General features: G+C 44.8%; 1 protein-coding gene across 1 annotated transcript; it reads right to left on the reverse strand.

Annotated features, from left to right (window-relative positions):
• On the reverse strand, window positions 1-19,270 carry LOC115469702 (pulmonary surfactant-associated protein B-like). The gene is given in 11 exon segments (XM_030202489.1): window positions 1-1,012; window positions 1,829-1,936; window positions 2,569-2,649; window positions 4,389-4,549; window positions 4,802-4,985; window positions 11,430-11,489; window positions 11,491-11,520; window positions 16,218-16,367; window positions 17,436-17,560; window positions 18,401-18,463; window positions 19,264-19,270. Coding segments are annotated over 11 exon segments (1,005 nt in total). The 3' UTR covers window positions 1-976.
• Between the last annotated feature and the right edge of the window lie 5,525 nt (window positions 19,271-24,795).

Below are 24,795 nucleotides of genomic sequence, written 5' to 3' on the forward strand. Positions count from 1 at the left end.
TTTTTTTTGCCTGCTGCTTACATCTAGTTTCCATAGTTATTCCTAAAGTGTTTTTAAAAATCAGTTTCATAGTAGCTGCCCTGCAGCCTCAGGTATGGTGGCAGATGATGATAATAGTGATGACAGATTACAGATTAGCAATAGCATTAAATTTAATTTCCTTCAGAACTGGGGTGAATCTTGGTGATTTATTATCATTAATACATTTTTGTCCCATTTAGTAATCAAAAGCTTTTATGTACACTTCCAAGTATTGTACAGAAGAAATAGTGACAGTTAAGCTGTGTTTTTGCTCCTAGACTAACAGACACCGGCTATACCAGAGATTATCACTGGTTTTTAAAGTGTGGGCCACTTTGTCAACAAAAACAAAACTTCAGTGTTAGAGCCTGTCCTCACCCTATTCCCTTCAAGCTGGCTATTTCTCCCTATATCTGCTCTGGAGTATTGTTGGTGCTGACACCTTTTGAACAGTTATTCTGTTTTCTTCCCACACAATCTAGCTTGCAGTAATATTTGAACTGCGTGGCTCTCTTAGGCTTGTGAGAATAGAGTGGGATGTTGGATAGTAGTTCAAACTCTGTGAGTTTTTTGGTACAGGTATTAAACAGAATAACTGTGGTGGAGGTATGGAAGTAGCAAGTCTGAGGAAAAGGTGGGGGAGGAGGGAGACTGTGCTGGGAAATGAGTCAGAGGGCCATACTTTGAGTTGATAGAGGCTGCCATTGACCTCAGGCTTTGCAATAAGGAACACTAGCCTAAACTGTTGTGTTTGGAGCAGTGAGACCAGGAAGCCATCATATACTAAAATGAATAAAAATGTCAAAGAGAAAATTTGAGGTTAGCATTTCCTTTTAGCCGCATTGCAATGGAGGAGTTTTCATATTTTTCTGTCTGTAGAGAAGCAGCTTGAAAGAGTGTGGCACACGGGTTGCTACCCAGATGCAATGGTTATCTTCATCTGTGTTGCTAAAGGCTAATTCCAAACATGAGTTTGGCAATGTAGAACAGCCTGAAAGGAAACCACAAGAATGAAGGGGTCAGTGTTTAAAATGACTGATGTTGGCACCCACTGCTGACCCATAAGCTGATATATGGTAAAGTAAATCCCTCTAAAATGAGAAGTCAGGGGCACTGTGGGGGTTGGGTCTGACTTCATCAGTACCTCAGCTGACTATCACTGATATATGGATAAAGTCCTTCATAGATCTTGTCCTTAGGTGTGGCTATCTCTTTTTAAAAATCTGCATAAAGTTAGGGATAACTTACCCAGCAATCATAAGAGGTCCTTTTACTAAGATGGCGCTAATGGATTTAGTGCCTGCTAATGAGTAGCATGTGCTAAATGATAAGCCCATTATATTCCTATGAGTCTCTTAGTGCATGCTATCCTGTTAGCACACCTTAGTAAAAGAACCCCTTTATGTGACTTCATTATGGTTATACATTGCCCTGAAACGGTTCATAAATCACCTACTGTATACTGTACACTTGCATTTCTCTTCCTGGGTAGTTGTCTCTTTCCTTGGGAAGGTGAATGCTGGACTACAGTTACTGATTATTTTGTGTGTGTTTATACAAGCACCAGGCCCATCTTCTTAGCTGGCTGCAGTGTTCTGAAGGTGCTACCATATGGATTTCTGGTGTGAGTAATTGCTTAACTCTGGCTAGATTTGGGAGCTGAGCAAGTGTTCTCATGCATCTGAGCCCTGACCTACAGTACCTCCAGCTCTTTTGGCACAGAGACCCTACACTGAGCTCTACAAAAATACACTTGGCCTGGTTTTGTTTCTTTTTAGTTTCTCTCTCTGCCCCTTCTTTGCCTTACGTTGCACTCTTTGGCTGCATCCATGTTTGAACACCAGTAGGCTGGACCCCATGTGCAGTCTCCAGCTCTCAGTGCAGTGCCTGCTATTGCACTACAGACACCTATTTCCTGTTAAGAAAATGACAAAAGATTAATTGAACCACCTTGAACGGCTTAATCCTAGGCCAACTGGTTATGTGCATAATAGGAGGATATATTTCTTTAGTTCTTTCTTTTTCAAATTGCGTATCCTGTTGAAGTATAAAGGAGGGAAAAAGCAAAATGGAAATTTGTTGTGACACTGGATTATCTATTACTACTACTACTACTACTACTATTTAGCATTTCTATAGCGCTACAAGGCATACGCAGTGCTGCACAAACATAGAAGAAAGACAGTCCCTGCTCAAAGAGCTTACAATAGACAAAAAATAAAGTAATCAAATCAATTAATGTGTAATTGTGAAAAGTTGTTCCATATAAAGCTTTAAATTAAAAAAAAGAAATTGGAGAAGAGGATGGCTGATCTTGTTGCAGTATAGAAGAGGTAAAAAGCAAAATGGAAATTTTGTTGTGATACTGGAATAACTATCTGTTGTGAATGTTGCTCCAGTTAAAGCTTTAAATGAAAAAAAAAATAGAGGAGAGGATGGTTGATAGGCTGTGCATCTCTTATCTAGTCTGTTCATGCTTGACCTCAGAAAGAGGAAGGGGAGTGCTATACAGCCCCGGATCAATGCAAACTCAATGTATGCATGTACCTGGCAGGTGGTGTGGTCATCCCAATTCTTCTTCAGTACCACAAGGAGATCTGACTGATGATCCTGCATGAACTTCTGGCACTGAAATGAAGCAAACCCACAACCAAAAGTCAAGGAAGCTGTGACTGTCTGTTCTCTTCTTCTTGAGACTTAGGATGTTCTCTTCTTCTTGAGACTTAGGATGTCCTCTTACTAAGCTGCGGTAAAAAGTGTCCTTGGCATGCCCTTTCCTGTGTGTTAAGGCCAATTTGCCCATGGCCATAAAAATGGCCGATTTTCTGTTTTTTGTTTGTTTTTGTATTAATGGCCATGCACTAATATTACCATTAGTGAGCATCCTTTAAAAAAAAAAAAAAAAAGTGAACACTTACTGTCACCCATTTGGTAGTCAGTAAGGGCTCACGTAGTAATCCTACATTGTTAACATGCGGTAATGAAGATGTGCTGATTAGTGCAAGAATGCCTTCTGCCATGCTGTCTCTAAAAATAAAGAGAAATTTTTTTTAGCAAGCACTGAAATGGCATTTACTGTAGGATGCTTGAATGTGTCCATTTTAAGCTGTTAGCCTAATGCAGCTTAGTAAAAAGGCCCCTTAGTTTCCTCAGTCTGCATTAGTATATGTAAGTTCAGGAGGAAGAATTGCATATACTGCCTTGTATTTGGACAATGACATTTTTGTAGTTTTTAAGTTTCTTATATATTTGATATACCTCATATAGATAAATCCATCAATGTATTGTACCTGAGTACAATAAAAAAACATAACTTTTCTCTATTGTAAATACTATATCTGTAATTGCTGGGGTTTGACTAAATGTTGTGAAGAGAAGGGAAGAGAAACTGATATAAAAATAACTATCTTTGGCATTCTTTTTTTTGCTTAACTTCATGATGAGAATGCAGAAGAGAGCATTATAGAGCTCCTAAAAACAAAAGTAAACATACAATGAAATAAGACCCACACTTAAAAAAAAAAAAAAACAGTGAGGAGCTCTGGTGTAGCTTGGGTCTGTTAGTCCAGGAGGAATAACACAGCTTAATTTTGGGATAAGTTCTAGGCCTACTTCTGGAGCAGGGAGAAGCTTGCCAGGCTGAAGAGCTGTAAGCGCCAAGAAAGCACTCCTTCCTACCCAAGGCCAGCTTTAGTCTATGCCTGCTATCATATGCTATGAGTAAGGGTGCTACACATCTCAAGGGTGAGAGGAAAACATCTTAAGGTTGAGGTTAACAAGTTAATACTGTTAGTAATGCTTTTGGTTGTAAAAGATTGTCCCAAGACTGCATCATATTTAACTACCGATATGTGGTTGGCTTGATGGCAAATTGCCAATCAGTGTTTAAGCAAGAATGATTATAACCTGCACAGAGTGGTGGGTGCAGCTTCACCTTGTTGGGCAGCCCAGATGGACTATGCAGGTCTTTAGCTGCTCTCATTTACTGTGATTGTGCTACTACCTCTGCCCCTTCTCCGACTGCTGTCATTTTGGGCCAATAATAGGTCAAGGTGTACTGGTGCTGGTAGGTTACCACTGAAGAGGCAAACCAAAGGTGATTACGCCTTTTGGGAGTGACTGGACAAGAGAGAGTTTTCCGTTATGCTGGGGATATTGAGCTACGGATGGTTGGGGCTTTGGCTTTATGATGCATTTATATCTTTGAATTGTATAATATTTGTTGACAGGTGCTTTAAAATATGCATCGCCCCACCCTTTGTATTACGCAGTCTGGACTGAGCAACATTTTCCAGCACTTTTCTTTATCCTTAATTTGGGATTTCTCTGGCTTCAGGATAGCCAGTCTACTGGTAGATAATTGTTACCTTGGGCAAATCAAGATGGTAAGTGTTGCAAATGTTGTGCAGGACTGCCTCTGTTTCTATCAGAGAACCGTTTTCATTGATCGCTGCCTTCGCCAGAGCCGTAATGGTAAGACAGGTCTCACATTTGATATCTTTATCAGGTACTGATATTACAGGTGTTTCTGAAATATAATAGTAACCAGTATATGATAAACTTAATACAAACCAGTGGACAAAATCAGCCAGTATTTAGCCAGCCCCCCCCCCCCCCCCCCCCCCGCTAACCCAAAAGCGAGAGACTCTACAGATGCAGGAGACATAGTAGAAAGCAAGTAGGGTCCACTCTATACACATACGAAGCCATCAGAAAGCAAGCTAACGAAGAAGCTAATCTACATCCTGCCAATGAGATCTTACACAGCGAAAGGCCATACCAGGAGCATAGTTGTCCTCTGTAGCACAAAGGGAAATGAAGCCACAGATGAACTGAGGACCAAGTTTTTGCAGGATTGTATCCATTAATATGACGGTATACTTTTCTGTTATACATTGACACATCCCACCAATTGTTGAAGGCAGCAGCTGACATAACTGAGTCACAGCTTTAGCAATGGCATCCTGTGAAGACATACAAAACATGGTGTAGTGAAATAAGTTATAAACCATATGTTCATTCGGGTAGTGTATGCAAGTCCTCCAGTATGAATAAGAAGAAAGGCTACATGCATCAAGAGTGAGGGGATTGGGTGGGGGTGGGGGGGGGGGTAAGGGGAGCATGAGTAAATAGATATTAAAGTGATTGAGGGCATTAAAGGAGTTAGATTGAGGAGAGCAGTGTGAGTGGGAGATTGTAGAGGATGTGGTGTGTAAGTTGGGGAAGGAATCAATGTAGGGAGAAGGAGTATAAGTAGATTGCCTCGCCCTCTTTCCTCCCCCATTGTTTTCACTTCTGCCCCCTGAGTTTCATGTTGTTAAATTTTCATTCCCATTTCTCCATCCTCCTTCCTTCCTTCCCCTCTACTGACATTCTTCCCTTCTATATTTAAGGTCCACTTCTCTGCTGCGTTTTCTCCCCCATCCCCAGATACCTTCTATTCTCTACCTAGTTCTCCTCCCTTCCCAACAGCAATCACTAGTATGGTGTACAGCCGCTACATATGCCTTGTAGCGCTATAGAAGTGATAAGTAGACGTAGATCCCCTTTTCCTCCAAAAAGGGCCAAGTAAAGTAACTTGTATGATTGTCCCAGTTACTGAAGGTTATATGTGTGCACTTGGTGCATAAAGCTCCTGGCTCTCAGAGAATGAGTCTGAGCACTGGAGATTAAAATAGAATTGTATGAGATGAGGCAATCACAAATTTCTATAGAGAAGACCTACAGGGATATAGGGGTTATATGCAGACTGCTGCCACTGAAAATACACCCCTAGATTTTTTTAACACCTACTTATGCATCTGTATGCTGGGTCAATTTTATAAGACCCAATTCTATGCATTCAAATCACTAATTAAAAGTCTCACCAAGATCAGTGGTTTCTCACCCACTACCAGACAGTCCTTTTGATTTGCAAAGTTTGCTATCACAATAACCTATGTCAACCCATCTCCTTTCCCTTTACTGAGGTCCTATGTAAACATGGCCTGCTCACTGTGCACTATTCAAAGCAATCTAGAATAGTTGCACTGCTTCTGTACTGCCCTGGCTAACTCTTGAAAACTAGTTGCAGGTATATTGTTAGTCTAAGAAAAAGATGTCACTTACAATTTGCTTGTTGATCCTTATCTCTAACGTCTCTGAAGACAGCAGGAATGTATAATCCTCACATATGGGGTGATGTCACTGATGGAGCCCAGCATGTGGAAATCATTACTTCAGCAACTTGCTAGACGACTCTGAGTTGGCTCACTTGCACATATGTGCCTGTTCCCACCTGCTCCTGTCATGCTGGATCTCCTCATTCTAACTTTTTCTGTAGAACTGAACAGACCATTTTTTAAGTCTGATAGTTACCATAGCACCAAAGGTCATCATAACTTCAGTCTGTAAGTTCTGTCACTGTTATGTGCTCTTTTTCACATGTTCCTCGGTAGTTTTCCCATAAGTTTTTTTTTTTTTCTTCTTTTTTCAGGTTACCTCTGGCTGTTTGGTTTCACTGTGGCTATTTTTTTCAAATGAGATGTCTCAAAAGGAGACCTCCAGTGGCTTCAAAAGGTGTTCTTGGTGCAACAGGACCATATTCATTATGGGTACCAATTTCTGGTGCCTGCACACCTGGGATTCGACCATAATCCTGTAGTCTCTGTTCACAGATGTAACAAAAGGGAGTTGTGGGAGAGGAAAAGTGAAGAAAAAAGCTTTTCGGTAAGAAGACTGGTACATTGACACCAGCATCTGAAGCTTCAGTCTCTGTGAGTCCGGGAGCTGCAGTGGATGATGGGGATGCATTCACAATTAGGAGGTGTCTTAATCACTTGAACCTTAGTAGAACCCACAGAAAGTGGTCATCTAATTCTTGCCTGAAGAAAGGAAGATTCAATCTCATCTTTATTGGTGCTGAAGGAGTAAGATTGGATAGAGTCTGAGATGACTTTGTATTCCTCCTTGTAGAAGTGAAGCATTGAGATTATCAAAGTACTGAGGTCATTGGTGTTCTCCAAATGTCCTCGTTGTGAGGACCACTTGTCCTGCATGCCTTTGGAGATAGTGCAACAGCCTCCAAGACGCAAGACCCAGTTATGAAATGCCCAAGTGACTCAGGAGGGTGAGGCCATGCCTTTGTTGATGGCAGCTCATGCAGAAGTTGAGGAGTGGATGAAGTGCTTCACTCAACACAGTGCTATGGCTTTGACATAGTTGATGTCAAAGGTGGATATAATCAAGTTGTTTCTCAAGACCCATGCTCTTTCTGAAAGAGATGCCTTGACACCAAGGGCCAATAAGGGGGTTCAGAGCCAAGGTCAGCTGCTTCTATAGAATGGTGAGAAACAGGCAAAAACTCAGACTTCTTCAACTGATGTCTTCTACTAGACTTGACTCATAATGCCTCTGGGATTCTGATAAGGAAACCAGAGAGCTTCTTGGAGGTGGGGAGATCCCTCTCCACCATGTGTGAGGTGTAAATCCCCACCAGAAGAACTCTTATTCATTGATATAGTATAAGAAATGGCTGAGACCCGTCCAATTTCATTTAGAGATGGAGGAGGGAGGCTGAATATTTTGCAAACAGGTGACCCCTTATAACCTCAGAAAGGTGGGTCTCAAAATTTGCCTGGCTAGGATACCATCTTCAATTAGTGGATCAGCCTCCCAGTTGCTCACCAAGATCATCAAAATTAAGCTCTTATCATCATGAAATATTTACACAAGGACTCTCTTCCCTCTTGCAGGCAAATGGGTTGAACCTATTCCACCACGGGAAAGAGGGCAGGATTTGATTACAAGTACTGTATTTCCTAATCCACAAAGAAGATGGGAAGATTTCACCCAATACAATCCTAAGAGTCCTGAACAAACATCTCTCCAAGGAAAACATTCAGGGTGATGCCTGAGGCTCCCTCTGACTTCTTCAAAAAGGGAACTGGCTATGTTCTTTGGATCTAAAGGAGGTTTACATCCACATACTTCCTGTGACCTAGATGTATCTGTGATTTGTCATAGGGAAACACCAATACCATGTTCTGCTGTTTGCCCTCACATCAGTGCCATGAGTATTCACAAACTGCCTGATATTCAAAGTGATTTAACTGGGCATATCACCACAGACTGCCCCTGCACTAGTGACCATCTTGCGATTCTCATTCGGTTGACCTTTTGTACTGTCAGGGGTCTGAGAGAGGGGAGAATCAGGGAAGCAGAGGGTGGTCTGCATCCCTTATGTAGGTTCCTTCCGATTTTCAGCTGGGGCCTCCCATAAGCGTCTTATGCAAGTCTTGGCTGAATATCGTCTGGGATCTGCATAAGCTCTGGCGAGCGTAACAACTGTTATTAGCCCCAGATATTCAATGTCAGTGCCCGGATATGGCCCAACATTGAATATCAGGGACTAATTCTGCCCGTAGTGGTCAGCTGACTGCCATGGGCTGATTATTGACTGGAAAGTGTCTAGTAGTCATTGCAGCATATCTTTGCATACTGGAAGTGTACATTTTTCTTTCTTTGATGACTGGCTGGTAAGGTATGCAACTCAGGAAGGAGCAGAAAGATCTGTTTGCTTAACCATTTAGATGCTAGATTTGCTAGGGTTTGTCATAAATTATCCCCAAATCACATCTCTGACAGAACATTTGGAATTCTTATGAGTCTTGCTAGACATGACTCAAGCAACCTCCTTTCTTCCACAACAAAGGATCACCCTTGATTTCTTTTTTCCTTTTTATAACATTTTTCAACAATCCAACACTATCACCACATCCTTTCTAGAGCACGATGTGGAAACCCATCCCATATAATCCTACAACTAAACATTAATAACCATCATTTAAATTTCTCTATCACCCTTGCCCCCTCCCCATCTCCATTACCAGTCTGTAAATACTGGCAAAGCTGAATCCACTAGTAAGCCTGTGCTAGGGGAATCCCGGCCAGGCAGGTTTTCAGGATATCGATGAATATGTATGAAAAAGATTTGTATACCAAGGAGGCAGTGTATGTAGCCTGACTGGGCTTGTGAATCACTGGTCTAAGAGTTGTCTTTTTTGTTGTGTTACACTGCTATCCACGAGCTCTAACACAGGAGTTCTCAATCAGTCCTTAGGTCACACCGAGCTAGCCAGGTTTTCAAGATATCCACAATGAATATGCATTGTAAGCATATTTCTCTCATACATATCCATTGTGGTTATCCTGAAATCCTGACTGACTCAGTATGTCACAAGGACTGGGTTTGAGAACTCCTGCTCTAACATAGACCCCTGACTCCTTTCTTACTCCTGCCTCATTTTCTTCCTTTTCTGAAATCACTGAAGAGGAAAGTGCACATTTTCTTCCTCCTCAAAACTAACTACCTGTTCCTCTGATCCTATTCCCACCATCTATTGAGCACTCTCCTACTGCCATCCCTTCTATCTCTCATATCCTCAATCTTTCACTTTCCACTGTGACTGTTCCTGATGCCTTCAAACATGCGTAGTTGCACCACTCCTCAAACATCCTTCATTGGACCTACCTGTCCTTCCAACTATCGCTTCATTTCCCTCCTCCCTTTCCTATCCAAGATACTTGAATGCACTGTTCATCATTGTTGTCTTGACATTTCTTTCATCTCAGGCTATTCTGATTCACTTCAATCTGGTTTTCACCCTCTTCATTCCAACTGAAACGGCGCTTGCTAAGTCTCCATGACCAAATGCAAAGGTCTCTATTCTATCCTATCCTTCTTGAGCTACCTGCTGCTTTTGACACTGTTGATCACCGCCCTACTCCTTGATACACTGTCCTCATTTGGATTCAGGGCTCTCTTCTTTCCTGGGTATTTTCTTATCTCTCCTATCGTACTTTAATTATTATATTTGTTGCATTTGTATCCCACATTTCCAACCAATTTGTAGGCTCAATGAGGCTTACATTATGCCGTAACGGCGATCGCCATTTCCGGGTAGAGAAATACAAGTGGTATTGCATTGAAGTTCCTAAATGATAAAGTGAATTGTAGAGTAAGTTAGACAATCAACTATAGAAAGTTCATTTCCGGTATGTGAAATAAAATGGTAGTGCGTATTGCGTAACTTCATTAGTAGCACATAGGTTATCAGTCTAGTGTGGAGATTTCAGTTTTGTCTAGTTCATGTAGAGTCGAGTTGTCTAGTATTTAGGATGGATCATTATGGTATGCCTTTTTGAACAGGATGGTTTTCAGTAGTTTCAGAAGATTGCTAGGTCATGCATTGTTTTTATGGCCTTTGGTAGTGCGTTCCACAGTTGAGCGCTTATGTAGCGAGAAGCTGGATGCATATGTGGATTTATATATATATTTTTTTGTTACATTTGTACCCCGCGCTTTCCCACTCATGGCGGGGCTCAATGTGGCTTACATGGGGCAATGGAGGGTTAAGTGACTTGCCCAGAGTCACAAGGAGCTGCCTGTGCCTGAAGTGGGAATCGAACTCAGTTCCTCAGTTCCCCAGGACCAAAGTCCACCACCCTAACCACTAGGCCACTCCTCCACTCTATTTAAGTCTTTGCAGCTGGGGTAGTGGAGATTCAAGAATGTGCATGCTGATCTTTTTGTGTATACTCTGGTGGATCCTTCTCCACTTCTATCCCACTATCTTGGTGTATCTCGGGGATTTGTCTTGGGACCTCTTCTTCTCTCCATCTATACTTCTTCCCTTGGTATTCTGATCTCATCCCATGATTTTCAGCATCACCTTTATGCTGGTGACTCCCAGATCTACCTTTCCACAACAGAAATTTCAGCATGAATCCAGGCAAGTATCAGCCTGCCTGTCTGACATTGCTGCATGGATGTCTCGCCGCCATCTGAAAATAAACATGACCAAGACTGAGCTTCTTATCTTTCTCACTAAACCAACCTCTCCTGTTTCCCCATTCTCTACCTCTGTGGATAACATTCCCTGTCTCATTAGCTCGTAACCTTGAAGTCAACTTTGACTCCTCTCTCTCCCTGCACATATTCAACAGACTGCTAAAACCTGTCATTTCTTTCTCTAAACACCAAATTGCTCTACACCACCAAAATAGCTTTTTTCCTTTCTGAGCACACTACCAAACCATATCCACACTCTTATCACTCTCGCTTAGACTACTGCACTTGCTTCTCACAGGTCTCCCACTAAGCCACCTCTCTCCCCTTCAATCTGTTCAAAATTCTGCTGCCACGACTTATAATTCGCCAGAGTTGCTATACTCATATTAGCCCTCTCCTCAAGTCACTTCATGGCTCCCCATCCATTTCCATATACAGTTCAAAACTCCTTATTGACTGAGGATGAAATACAAGTGCTACAAGTAAGAGAGAGACAGAAGCAGAGGATGAGAGAAGTGTGGAGGGGGAAACCACTAGCACAATGAAACAGTTGGAGGTATTTTGGAAATATGGTTACCTTTGGAATTGCAGCTTCCACTCTCCCAATGAGGAAGCGACAAAGCCAGCAGGTGGGAAGGTGGGATGGGAAAGTCATTCAGTTCATCAGCCTTCAAAAAAAGTAAGATAACCTGCAATGTTAGGCAGTGCTGCATGGTATAAATCACTGATCACTATGATCTGTGTGCAAGTATGAATTACACTAACCCTAGGATATATACAAATCACAGTAACAAATGTTATGATGGGTATAATTTACGCCATTCTTAAGATGAATATAAACTACAGCTCATCATTGGTGGCTCAAGATGCTGGTAAGAGCCTGCTGTGACCAAAGTTGAAGGGCCCAATGTCACTAAGGAGGACAGTGAAATACTGAATCACTCTGAATGGAGGTGAAGAGTTTGGGTCAGTGAGGGTGAATTTGCTGTGACCAGAGGTGAAGAGTTGGGGGTCACTGAGAGTAGAGCAAGATAACAATTGTTTTGAGTGGATGTAAGAGGTTGAGGTCAGGGAAGGTATGTCAAGATTCAGAATCATCGTGACTGGAAGTGAAGGGTTGGTTCTTAGTGAAGGCAAAGAAAGATTCTGAATTACTGTGATAAGAGATGAAGGGTTGGAGTTACTAATAGTACAGCAGGGATGCTGAATCACTGTGATTGGAGGTGAAGGGTTGGGTTTGTGGGGGTATGGTAGAACACTGAATCAATATGATAGGAGCTGAAGGGTTGGGAGCATTGGGGGAATAGCAGGACAGAGAATTGTTGTGACCAGAGTTGAAGGGCTACAATACAATCAAAGTACTGTCAAAAATATGGAGAAAATATTCAACGGTACAACAGTGACAAAGATAGCTGTATAAGTTATATGGATATCTTTATGTATATTTTCAGTCAATTGATCTGTATGAGATAGACTGCTGAATATGTAGTCCTATGTGGACATGTTATCTGTATCAAGTTAGGACTGCTATTATGTGGTCCACAAATATGAAGAAATTCTTCCAGAGGGTGGTTGAATATTGCCACTTTCCAAATAAATTTAGGCCTAGCCTCAGAGAGCCTTTGGCCCCTCTTCTAGTTAAATGCACAACTTTTGGCCATGTACAGACTTATACACAGCAAAGTTATCCAATTCTATATGTAGACTCCGTCTGTCCTCTATAGAATACTTAGTCTATAAATTAGCGCAAAAATGTATGCCATCCATGAGTGTGCCTAAGTTCTTGAGATACACAAATAACTTATAATATGCTAAAAGATATGTGTGTAAATGTGAGTCCTGTCCATGCTCTGCTCAGACTCCATCTATGTGTACACCCACCTGTAAAATATGTGCTATGTAAGATATGCGCATATTTACAGAATAGCACTTAGGCAGAATTTTGGCATTTACATATATATATGCACATAATATATGTATATATTCCATTATTCTAATGAATTATATGTGTAATCAGCACAAAACCTTTAGGACCCCTTTTACTAAGGTGCGCTTACGTTTTAGCATGCGCTAAAATTGGGCGTGCACTAACGTTAGAGATGCCAATGCATTCCTATGGGTGTCTCTAACAGCCACGCTCTCAATTTTAGCACGCACTTAAAAATGTGAGTGCGCCTAAGTAAAATACCCCCTTAGTGCCTACTTTACAGAATTACGTGGGAATTTTAAAGAATACGACTTATCTAGTCATCATCGAATGATGACCCATTGCTTCTCAAATATCAGCCTCATGTATAAGCACTGAGTCAACCTCTTCATGGCAAACTTGAATATGAAAAGTTTCTCAAGGTGCATTATTAAATTCTCCATGCAAAATTAACCATTGCAGTATAGGAGGAGTTGCAGGGGTGCTAGAGGCACAGTTTAATTTCGTATTTATTTATTTTAGTCCATTTGCACCATCCACCTTGACTCTGGGCAATCAATTTTCACAACTACACATAACAGTCTAAATTCAGCCCCCAGCATAACTCACAGTGAAATTCAGCACTATGTACTTAACTTGTTAAGTCCAGTCAAGACAAATAACTGTCGTAATGTTAACTGGATCCAATTAACTTTAACTGAGCATACTGAAAACAGGCAACTTAGCCACTTATCTTTTTGAATTTCCCAGTTAAAGTTAACTGGATAACTTATTTGTTAACTGTAACTGGGATATGCGCTGCCCAGATTAGCCTCAATATTCCTTCCCTCCAGTGGTGTGCTGGAGCAGGCTCTCACGGGCTCGTGAGAACCGTTTAAGTTTTTAAGAATTTTAGGAACTGGTTGTTAAAGTAACTCCTCCCCATGGCTACTTTAATGACTGGCTCTCAAAATGTGGGCTTGGGCCCCCTCCTGAATTCTCTTTGACTTTGCTGGTGGGGATGCTGAGCCCTGCCAACAATATATAGACTGCTGCTGTTCCCTGCTCCTTGTTTCCTACTCTGACCAGCAGGCTGGGACTTCTTGAGCATAAGAAATCCAATCATGCTGCTCAGACCCAGAAACAAACAACGGAGAGTGGTGGCAGTCCATTTATTGGCTGGTGGGGCTCGGCATCCCTTCCAGCAAAGGTATGCCTAGCGAGGAGGTGAGGGGAGAGAGACCCCCGCCAGTCCCCCCTGGCCCCTCCAAATTGCAGGGCTGGCTATGCTCGCAGAGAGAGAGCCTGTTGTTAAAAATTTACCAGCACACCCCTGCTTCCCTCCCTTCACAGATTTCTTGCAATTCATTTGCTAGACATGTGCTGCTTGATGTGACTGCATATGATACCTGAAATACTCAGATTACAAAATATATTGGGCCCATTTGATTTACTCTATAAATGCAGATTGTAACCCTCCTAATGATCTAGCTGCAGATCTGAGCTCTGCAGTGCTTATAGTACAAACTTATAGGAGTCAATGTTGATAGCAGGGGTAATGAATGAATCATCACACCATAACCCAACACTGTTCAAATCTTATCAGTCTTATAAATAATAATTTTTGTGCTGTATCTCATAATTAAATATTCTCAAATTAAGAAGCCTCAGCTGGTGACTCGTTTCACACGAGGATCACAGCCTCGTGGCTCACCAATATCATCACTGGCTTCCTCACATTTTAAATTTCACCAAAATTGATTTTACTAATGTTTTCATTAAAATGAATAATGATAGCTTGCTTAGACTCAATTTATTTATTTATTTATAGCATTTATATCCCACAATTTCCCACCCATGGGCAGGCTCAATGTGGCTTACAACAGTCTGTAAAAACATACATCAAGTCAGCAAACAAACAATTTCTTAGAAGTGTAAGAGAGGGTAAAAGCAAAGAAGGGAAAAGAGAAAGAGCTGTAGTGATCAATATGAGGCTGTGACAGAGACAGGTCAGAAGTTAGAGATGCTAGGCAGGATTTGAGCGTAAGCTTTTCCACATAAAAAGGTCTTGAGGCGTTTTTTTGAAGGTCGGGTGATCAGGAGTAAGTTTCACCAGTTTAGGTAGACCATTCCACAAATGAGCGCTAATCTAGGAGAAGGTGGATGCGTAGGTGGTCTTGTACTTGAGGCCACTATACACTGGGTAGTGGAGATTTAGGTATGAACGAGCTGATCTGTGAGAGTTCCTAGGTGGCAAGTTGATTAGGGTGTCCATATATGCTGGGGTTTTACCATAGATGATTTTATGCACCAGAGTGCAAATTTTAAAAGTGATTTGGTCCTTGATGGGAAGCCAGTGCAGTTTCTCATGCAGTGGTCTTGAACTTTTGAATCTCGATTTACCATAAATTAGCCTGGCAGCTGTATTCTGGGCAGTTTGTAGTTTTTTTAGAAGCATATCCTTTGCACCCTGCATATATTCCATTGCAGTAATCAAGGCGACTTATGACTAGTGATTGATCTAAATTGCAAAAGACTTCTCTAGGAAAATAAGATTTTAGACGTTTATGTTTCCAGAGAGAGAAGAACATGTATCTGATAGAGTTTGTATGTTGCTTCAGTGTTAAGTTTCTATCAACAATCACTCCTAGTATTTTTAGGGTCTCAGATATTGGTAAGGCAAGCTCAGGAGTGATTAATGTTGGGGGTGCGTATTAGTTATAGGGTGAGGAGAGTATTAGGCAATGAGTTTTCTCAGTATTGAGCTTGAACTGAAATGAGTTGGCCCAATCTAACATGGTGTGCAATCCAAGTCTTATTTCATTGGTGATCTCGCTTAGGTCTTTTTAAAAGGAATAGAGATTGTGATGTCATCTACATAAATAGGTTGAGACCAAGATTGGATAGGGCTGTGGCCAGAGGAATCAGCATTATGTTGAAGAGAGTAGGTGAAAGTGGGGAGCCCTGTGGCACACCGCAGTCTGCCTTCCATAGAGGAGATAAGCTTGAGCTGGAGTTCACTTGGTAGGTTCTTGAGATTAAAAAGACTTTCAACCATGCTAATACATTTCCACTGGCTCCAAAGTGATCGAGGAGCTGCAGTAGGATGCGATGATTCACCATGTCAAAAGCGCTAGGCATGTCGAATTGTAATAGCAAAATACCTACAGCTATTTCCCTTTTAAAGTTGGCTCCCTTTTAAAATGTCAACATTAGTAAAGTCAATTTTGGTGAAATTTAAATGTGGGGAAGCCAGTGACTATATTGGTGAGCCACGAGGCTGTGATCCTCATGTGAAACGAGTCACCAACTGAGGCTTCTTAATTTGAGAATATTTAAGCTCATAATTGATTTATAGGGATTGATAAGATTTGAACAGCATTGGGTTATGGTGTGGTGCTTATAGTACAGGCAACAGTATGACATTCACAAATAGGATTTGCACTCTATAGTCCTCACCTGCATGGTGGTGTGCCCATGTGGGAGACCAAAGGGATCCTCTTTCCACAGGGGGAGCCATGCCTTCATATGATTGGTCAGTTCTTGAGTCTCATGCTCTGATTGGTGAGTTGGGCACAATCTCAGGATTGCACAGACCACATCTGGATTCTTCTCAGCAGAGGACAAGAGACACAGAGAGAGAATGGGAAAAACAGGAGAGGATAAGGAGTTGGAGGGGAGACATGGAGTACAGTGTGAAGATGGGAAAAGAAGGAATGGGGAGGTATAATATGGTGGTATTAAGCACTAATCTCCTCTAGATGGAGTGGTCTGATGGACAGAGCAATAGACTGCAAACCAGGCTTCAAATCCCACTTCCCTACTGATTTTCCTTTTACCTTTATTGAGTCACTTTGGAGGCAACATGCATATAAAGATATAGGATGTTATTTGGATATCTTTATGCTACTGTTCAATGAAATATCAATATATCTCAGAGCTATAGAATATCATGGTTTAGAGATATATGAATACTTTATCTGGATATCTTTATTCCTATTTCTGTGCCCAACATATTCAGATAAAGTTAGTCAGATAGCTGCCAAATACTGCCACAATCCAGCTAACTTGAAACCTCACCCCCAAATCACTCATGGCCTGTCCTTTATTTATACAGATAAGTTTTTGACGGACATCCACATATCTGACCACAATTTTTCTATTGGCTGTCAATACATTTTTTAAATGAAGGACTGAACTGGGTAACTGCTGAAATCAGGTGGATGAGCCCTTTCGAATACTGGCCTCTTTGTTGCGCCAGGGACCCATGTAGTTTCCAATCTTTCTGGGGCAGGTGTCATTGTACTTGAATTTTTAAAAAAATGCTGAATGCTGCATTGAGTCTTACCTGGAAAATATGGCTAAAAATGCAAATTTCCCCTCTTTTACTGAACATTAGAAATATCACGATTTACTATCATCTTCTCCTTCCCTTTTCTACCTACAGTATAACTATCTATCTGGTTGTAGCAGGTTCTTTGCCCAGTCAGCCCTCGAAGCTGGCCCTCTTCAACAACTCTGTTTCCTCCTTCCCCTTAGTTCTTTCTGCAGGACCTCCTTCTCCTTTCCCTCTTTTCCCTCCTCAGCCCTTCCCGCTCCCTACTACACTTCTGCTTCTCCTTCCCTCTTCACTAATTTTCCCCTTTCCCCTTACTTCCTCACAGAAGTGGTACATACGATTTGGCTTTCAAGGAATGTCATTACTATGTCCAGATAGTTGTCGACAATCAACTGGCACTGAAGGACTGTACTCTGCACTGGGAGCAGGTTGCATTCGTTGTGCAGAAAATTCTTTATCCATCCTAGAAGGTGGGGTACAAGAACCCCAAGAATGAAAGAGAGAGAAGAATGACCTCAGTAGAGTATTTATAGTACTGTCCTGAAACATACCAAGGGCTTGATTTACTAAAGTGCATTACATGTTAGCATGTGCTCACACCATTAATGTGTAAATTTAGTAAAATGGTCCCATTGCATACAATGAGACCTACATTAAACAATGGGTGGGAGCTAATGAAGTAGCACATTTTAATAAATCTAGTCCTACATATTTATCCTCCAGAGCTAGAATAATGTAAAAGAGGACAAAAAGGGGAAACCTCCCTTTTCACTGGTTCCCCATATTCCTTTTCTTCCACCTGTCCATGCATCCATTGCCTATCAGTAAGCTTTCTATGCATTCCATCTTCCAGTCCCATCCACTCTACCGATACACATGGAGGGTAATATTATAGCAGAGGACCTAGGCAGAAAAGGCACATAGTGGAAGAGTAGCTTCAGAGTAACAGCACTTAGGGTCAGAGTGACACGACTACCAATACTGGGCCTGTTAGTGAAGGTGATAGTATAGATAAAGAACCCAAGGGTAAGGTTTTTGAGACCTCTTTAGGATTTGTTTCACTATCCTGGTGACTTACGGAGACAAAGGTGAAGAGTAGGTTTGAGCAGTTTGCCTACCTGGAAGACTTCAGTTGGTTCAAGAGACTTGGAAAAGTGGGGAAGGGGAGGGAGTTAAAACTATGGGAAGAACTTGGGAGTTTGTGAAGGGAAGGGGGAAACTTTAGGAAGGGGCAGGGTGCTGATGGACCTGTCAGTGCTGGAAGACTTACAGGCTCCACACTGAATTTTGCAAGGGAAGTTACCTTGCTGCTGCTCAGAATCTGCTGCAAGGCAAGGGGGTCTGGCTACATGGGAGAGGACAGAATCTGGATGGAGCAATCAGGGAACAGAGAGCAGAGGAGGTCTCTCCCTTTGCCTACAGGTGCCTCCTGATGCTGGACACTAAGCTGGAGAAGCTGTTTTTGGAGTTTGGGGTTATTTTAGAAGGAGAGAAGGGGGTCTGGTTGGGAAAAAAAGGGATTTAAGAAAAAGCAGGTGGGTGGGAGGTAGGATTAGAGCTCCTTGTCATCTGCTATATGTTCTAATCAGGTTGGCAGATGAAGGCATCTTTGGCCTTGCTCCACTTTTTACTCTAGAGTGAAAGGGAGGTAGTGGGGAGGGGCTGTTGGGCCACATTAAATTTTTATAGCATGGGGGAGGGATGTTAAATGAAGGCTGTCAACCTCCTATTAAATTTGGATTCTGAGGTGGTTGAAAAGGGAGATGGAGGGACTCCAACCCCTTATTCAACCAGGCAACAGAGGATTTACCCAGCTAGTGTTGGTTGTCTGCACTAGCAGGCTATGCTTGTTTAAGCTAGTTGATCAAATTTTGACTGTCTAGATTTAGGTGAATATTCAGCTGAAAACCTAGCCAGTTAGGGTCAGCTGAAAAATCACCCATAGATAACCAGCTAAAATTAGCCAGTGATCTTGGTCATTCAGGATTTGTTTGAAAGCTGGCCCCTGTCTATTCTTTCATTCTCTTCATTTGTAATGTCAATTTATCTGTCATCCACTCTATGAATACACTGCCTCTCCATCTTTCTATCCCTCATCCATCCTCCCCATCCACACTGTCACACTGTGTCCATTCTTCCTATCTGCTCTAGTAATGTTGACCTTACATGGCATCCGCTCAATCAATACACTGTTAGTCTTTCAGTTTGTCATCTCACTCTTATACTCCCTTTCTACAGATTATATGTATATATTCATTTTACTGATTTATAAGTAGTTTCCATTCAAGTCCTGCAGATTAATCAACTGCTATCATTCCCTTTCATCCTCTTCCTCTATTCTCGTCACATTATAAATGTTCATCAGTTCAAGCATTATCTATCTATCTATCTATCTATCTATCTATCTATCTATCTATCTATCTATCTATCTATCTATCTATCTAAGGTGATTACCGTTAATGAGCTTTCCTTCATCATGTTGGTAAATGTTGTCACAAGTTGCTTACAGTCTTCACACAGATTACCCTGAAAAAAATCAGAAAACTAATTAGTGTGTGGAAGAAAACCCTATTGATCCCACACTGTCATCTTTGATGCTGTCACGCCATCAGAATGAAAGACAGAATGCCAGGGTTCATATTACTGCCATGTTGGATCACACAATCAGAACCACAGAAAGAATCTTGGGGATTCCATTACAGCCACTGGATCTTCTCACACAATCAGAAACAGAGAAAAAAAAAATCTCAGAGGTCCCATCACTGCCACAATGGATTCTCTCACACATCAGAACCATAGAAAGAATCTCATGGGTACCATCACTGCCACACTGGAATTTTTCACACATCAAACCCATAGGGAGTCTCATCACTGCCACACTGGATTCTCTCACACCAAACCCATCGAAAGAATCTCAGGGGTCCCATCACTGCCAGATTGGATTCTCTCATACATCAGAACAATAAAAAGAGTCCCAGGGATCCTTTAATTGCCATACTGGGTCCTGTCACACAATCAGAACCACAGAAATAATTCTATGGATCCCACCTATGCCACACTGGGTCCTCTTACACAATCAGAACTGCATTGGATCAGCTCACACATTGGAGCCATAGAGAAGAATTCCAGAGCTCACAACACTGTCACATTGGATCTTTTTATCCAATCAGAAACATAAAAAGAATCCCTGGGATCCCCTTTCTGATTGTATGTTACTATATAAAAAAAGGTTTAATGGCAATTTATTGGACTTTATGATTTTTGAATGTCTTACATTATATTGTTGTCTGTATCTTCATGTTCTCCGAGGACAAGCAGGCTGCTTGTTCTCACGACTGGGTTGACGTCCGCGGCAGCCCCACCAACCGGAAAAAGCTTCGCGGGACGGTCGGCACGCAGGGCACGCCCACCGCGCATGCGCGGCCGTCTTCCCGGTGCGCGACCGCTCCCGCCAGTTACTTTTTTTCCGCGACTGAGAGAGTCGTGTTTTTGCAACTCTCTCGTTTCAGCCGCCGGAATTTTCGACCGCGTTTACGCGGGTCGTCGCTCTTGGCCTTTTCGGCCTCTTCTTCTTTCGTTTCGTTTTGTTATCCAAAAAAAAAAAAAAAAAAAAAAGAATTTTGCGCTGTGGAGCACGCGCTCCTCCTTTTCCCTCGCTTTCTAGCGGGGACGCCTCGTTGCGGCCTAGTGGCCGCTCGGTCGGTTTCAATTTTCGGTGTGATTTTAGCCACCATTGCCGACTTTGACTTCGCCGACGCGATTTTTCCGTCGATGTCCTCGAAGGTCCCGAGTGGTTTTAAAAAGTGTGGTCGCTGCGGCCGGCCGATCTCGCAGACCGACACCCACGCTTGGTGCCTCCAGTGCCTCGGGCCGGAGCACAATCTCAAGTCGTGTGCTTTGTGTCTCGGTCTCGGAAAACGGACTCAGGTTGCGAGGCAAGTTCTGCGGGACCGTCTTTTTGGAACTTGCGCCGGCCCTCGACGTCGACCTCGACGGCATCGGTATCGAAGGCCGGTTCTTCGGTACCGGTATCGATGCCCGAGACATCGGCACCGATGGCAGCGACCCAGGAGAACAGGTCCCGTCGGCCCGCCGGTCCGCCGGGAGAGTGGGGTAGAGAGACCGCGTGGGCAGTCGGCCCCGGTCACTCCCTCAACTCGTGAGCCACGGGACCGAACCCTGTCGGACCCGGTACCTCGAGACGAGGGGGATCGACCTCTCCTCCTCCATGCCCTCCGGCACCGGTGACGTGCACCGGAAGAAGGACAAGAAGCGCCGTCACCGGGAGCCCTCGGTGCCTGAAGAGGAGTCGACGCCGAAGCGTCATCACAGAGAGGAGAGATCTCCGTCGGTGGTGGAGGTACCGACGCGTCGGGGTTCCGGCACCTCGGTGCCGTCTCCTGGCCCCCAGCAGCTTCTGGCACCGACACCCTTACCGGCCCCACCGCCTTTCTCGGCAGCGGGCCTGGACGAGTGCCTCAGAGCCATCCTTCCGGGGCTCCTGGAAGGGCTGATGCGCCAGGCTGTGCCGGCGCCGGGGGTGCTTGCGCGGCGCCGATGACTGTGGCGCCGGCGAGCTCTAGCCCGGCGCCGGGGCAGTCGACACCGCCGCCGCTTGCGGTGCCGGTCTCGACAGCCACGCAGGTGGAGTCCCCGTCGACGTCGATGGAGGGAGCTCCGTCCCCGCCGGCGCGGGAGTCCAGCTCGACGACACCGAGGCCTCGGTGCCTCGACGTCGAGCCGGGCCCGGTACCGGACTCAGCTACATGAGCTAATGTCCGATACCGAGGATGAGGACTCGTGGGGGGAAGAGGAGGACCCGAGATATTCTCCTCAGAGGAGTCTACGGGCCTTCCCTCGGACCCCACGCCGTCACCGGAGAGGAAGCTCTCACCTCCTGAGAGTCTCTCCTTTGCCTCCTTTGTGCGGGATATGTCTATAAGCATTCCCTTTCCCGTGGTCTCTGTGGAAGAGCCGAGGGCCGAGATGCTCGAGGTCGACAACATCACCACCTAGAGAGTCCTCCACGGTACCGCTGCACAATGTCCTGAAGGAGACGCTGCTCCGGAACTGGGTGCGACCATTAACTAATCCCACCATTCCCAAGAAAGCAGAGTCCCAGTACAGGATCCACTCTGACCCAGAGCTCATGCGGCCCCAGTTGCCCCATGACTCAGCGGTCGTGGATTCTGCTCTCAAGAGGGCACGGAGTTCGAGGGATACCGCCTCGGCGCCCCCGGGGCGGGAGTCTCGCACTCTGGACTCATTTGGGAGGAAGGCCTACCAGTCCTCCATGCTCGTGACCCGCATCCAATCTTACCTGCTCTATATGAGCATCCACATGCGGACCAATGTGCAACAGCTGGCGGACCTGGTCGATAAGCTCCCGCCGGAGCAGTCCAGGCCTTATCAGGAGGTGGTCAGGCAGCTGAAGGCGTGCAGAAAGTTCCTGTCCAGGGGGATTTTTGACACCTGTGACGTGGCATCTCGTGCTGCGGCCCAAGGTATAGTGATGCGCAGGCTCTCGGCTGCGTGCCTCTGACCTGGACAACCGCACCCAGCAGAGACTGGCTGACGTCCCTTGGGGGGATAACATTTTCGGTGAGAAGGTCGAGCAGATGGTGGACCAACTGCATCAGCGGGAAACCGCTCTCGACAAGCTCTCCACCGGGCGCCTTCAGCACCCGCCCCCAGGGTGGGCGTTTTTCCCGGGCACGGCAGGCTGCACCCTATTCTTTTGCAAAGCGTAGGTACAACCAGGCCCGAAGGCCTCGTCAGGCACAGGGACAGCCCCAGCGCGCTCGTTCTCGTCAACAGCGTGCGCCTAAGCAGCCCCCTGCGCCTCCACAGCAAAAGCCGGGGACGGGCTTTTGACTGGATCACGGGAACATAGCCGCCCTACAAGTGTCCGTACCGGACGATCTGCCGGTCGGAGGGAGGTTAAAATTTTTTCACCAAAGGTGGCCTCTCATAACCTCCGACCAGTGGGTTCTCCAAATAGTGCGGTGCGGATACGCCCTGAATTTGGCCTCCCTGCTCCAAATTGTCCTCCAGGAGCTCAGTCTTTCAGCTCCCATCACAAGCAGGTACTTGCAGAGGAACTCTCGCCCTTCTCAGCGCCAATGCGGTCGAGCCCGTACCACCCGGGCAGGAAGGGCAGGGATTCTATTCCAGGTACTTCCTTGTGGAAAAGAAAACAGGGGGGATGCGTCCCATCCTAGACCTGAGAGGCCTGAACAAATTCCTGGTCAAAGAAAAGTTCAGGATGCTTTCCTTGGGCACCCTTCTGCCAATGATTCAGAAAAACGATTGGCTATGTTCCCTGGATTTAAAGGACGCATACACTCACATCCCGATACTGCCAGCTCACAGACAGTATCTCAGATTCCGCCTGGGCGCACGGCACTTTCAGTATTGTGTGCTGCCCTTTGGGCTCGCCTCTGCCCCACGAGTGTTTACAAAGTGCCTCGTGGTGGTAGCGGCCTACCTACGCAAGCTGGGAGTGCACGTGTTCCCATATCTCGACGATTGGCTGGTCAAGAACACCTCGGAGGCAGGAGCCCTCCGGTCCATGCAGTGCACTATTCAACTTCTGGAGCTGCTGGGGTTTGTGATAAATTACCCAAAGTCCCATCTCCAGCCAACTCAATCTCTGGAATTCATAGGAGCGCTGCTGAATTCCAGACAGCTCAGGCCTACCTTCCCGAAGCGAGGGCCACCAATCTTGGCCCTGGCTTCGCAGACCAGAGCGTCTCAGCAGATCACAGCTCGGCAGATGTTGAGACTTCTGGGTCATATGGCCTCCACAGTTCATGTGACTCCCATGGCTCGTCTTCACATGAGATCTGCTCAATGGACCCTAGCTTCCCAGTGGTTCCAAGCCACCGGGAATCTAGAAGATGTCATCCGCCTCTCCACCAGTTGTCGCACTTCACTGCTCTGGTGGACCATCCGGACCAATTTGACCCTGGGACGTCCATTCCAAATTCCGCAGCCCACGAAAGTGCTGACGACGGATGCATCTCGCCTGGGGTGGGGAGCCCATGTCGATGGGCTCCACACTCAGGGTCTGTGGTCCCTCCAGGAAAAGGATCTGCAGATCAACCTCCTGGAGCTCCGAGCGATCTGGAACGCACTGAAGGCTTTCAGAGATCGGCTGTCCTGTCAAATTATCCAAATTCGGACAGACAATCAGGTTGCAATGTATTACGTCAACAAGCAGGGGGGCACCGGATCTCGCCCCCTGTGCCAGGAGGCCGTCGGGATGTGGCGTTGGGCGTGTCGGTTCGGCATGCTCCTCCAAGCCACATACCTGGCGGTAAACAACAGTCTGGCCGACAGACTGAGCAGAGTCATGCAACCGCACGAGTGGTCGCTCCATGCCAGAGTGGTACGCAAGATCTTCCGAGCGTGGGGCCCCCCCTCGGTGGACCTTTTCGCCTCTCAGACCAACCACAAGCTGCCTCTGTTCTGTTCCAGACTTCAGGCACACGGCAGGCTAGCGTCGGATGCCTGTCTCCTCCATTGGGGGACCGGCCTCCTGTATGCTTATCCTCCCATACCTTTGGTGGGGAAGACCTTACTGAAGCTCAAGCAAGACCGCGGCACCATGATTCTGATAGCGCCCTTTTGGCCCCGTCAGATCTGGTTCCCTCTTCTTCTGGAGTTGTCCTCCGAAGAACCGTGGAGATTGGAGTG

Source organism: Microcaecilia unicolor, chromosome 4 (genome assembly GCF_901765095.1).
Source record: "Microcaecilia unicolor chromosome 4, aMicUni1.1, whole genome shotgun sequence".
Lineage (NCBI taxonomy): Eukaryota > Metazoa > Chordata > Amphibia > Gymnophiona > Siphonopidae > Microcaecilia > Microcaecilia unicolor.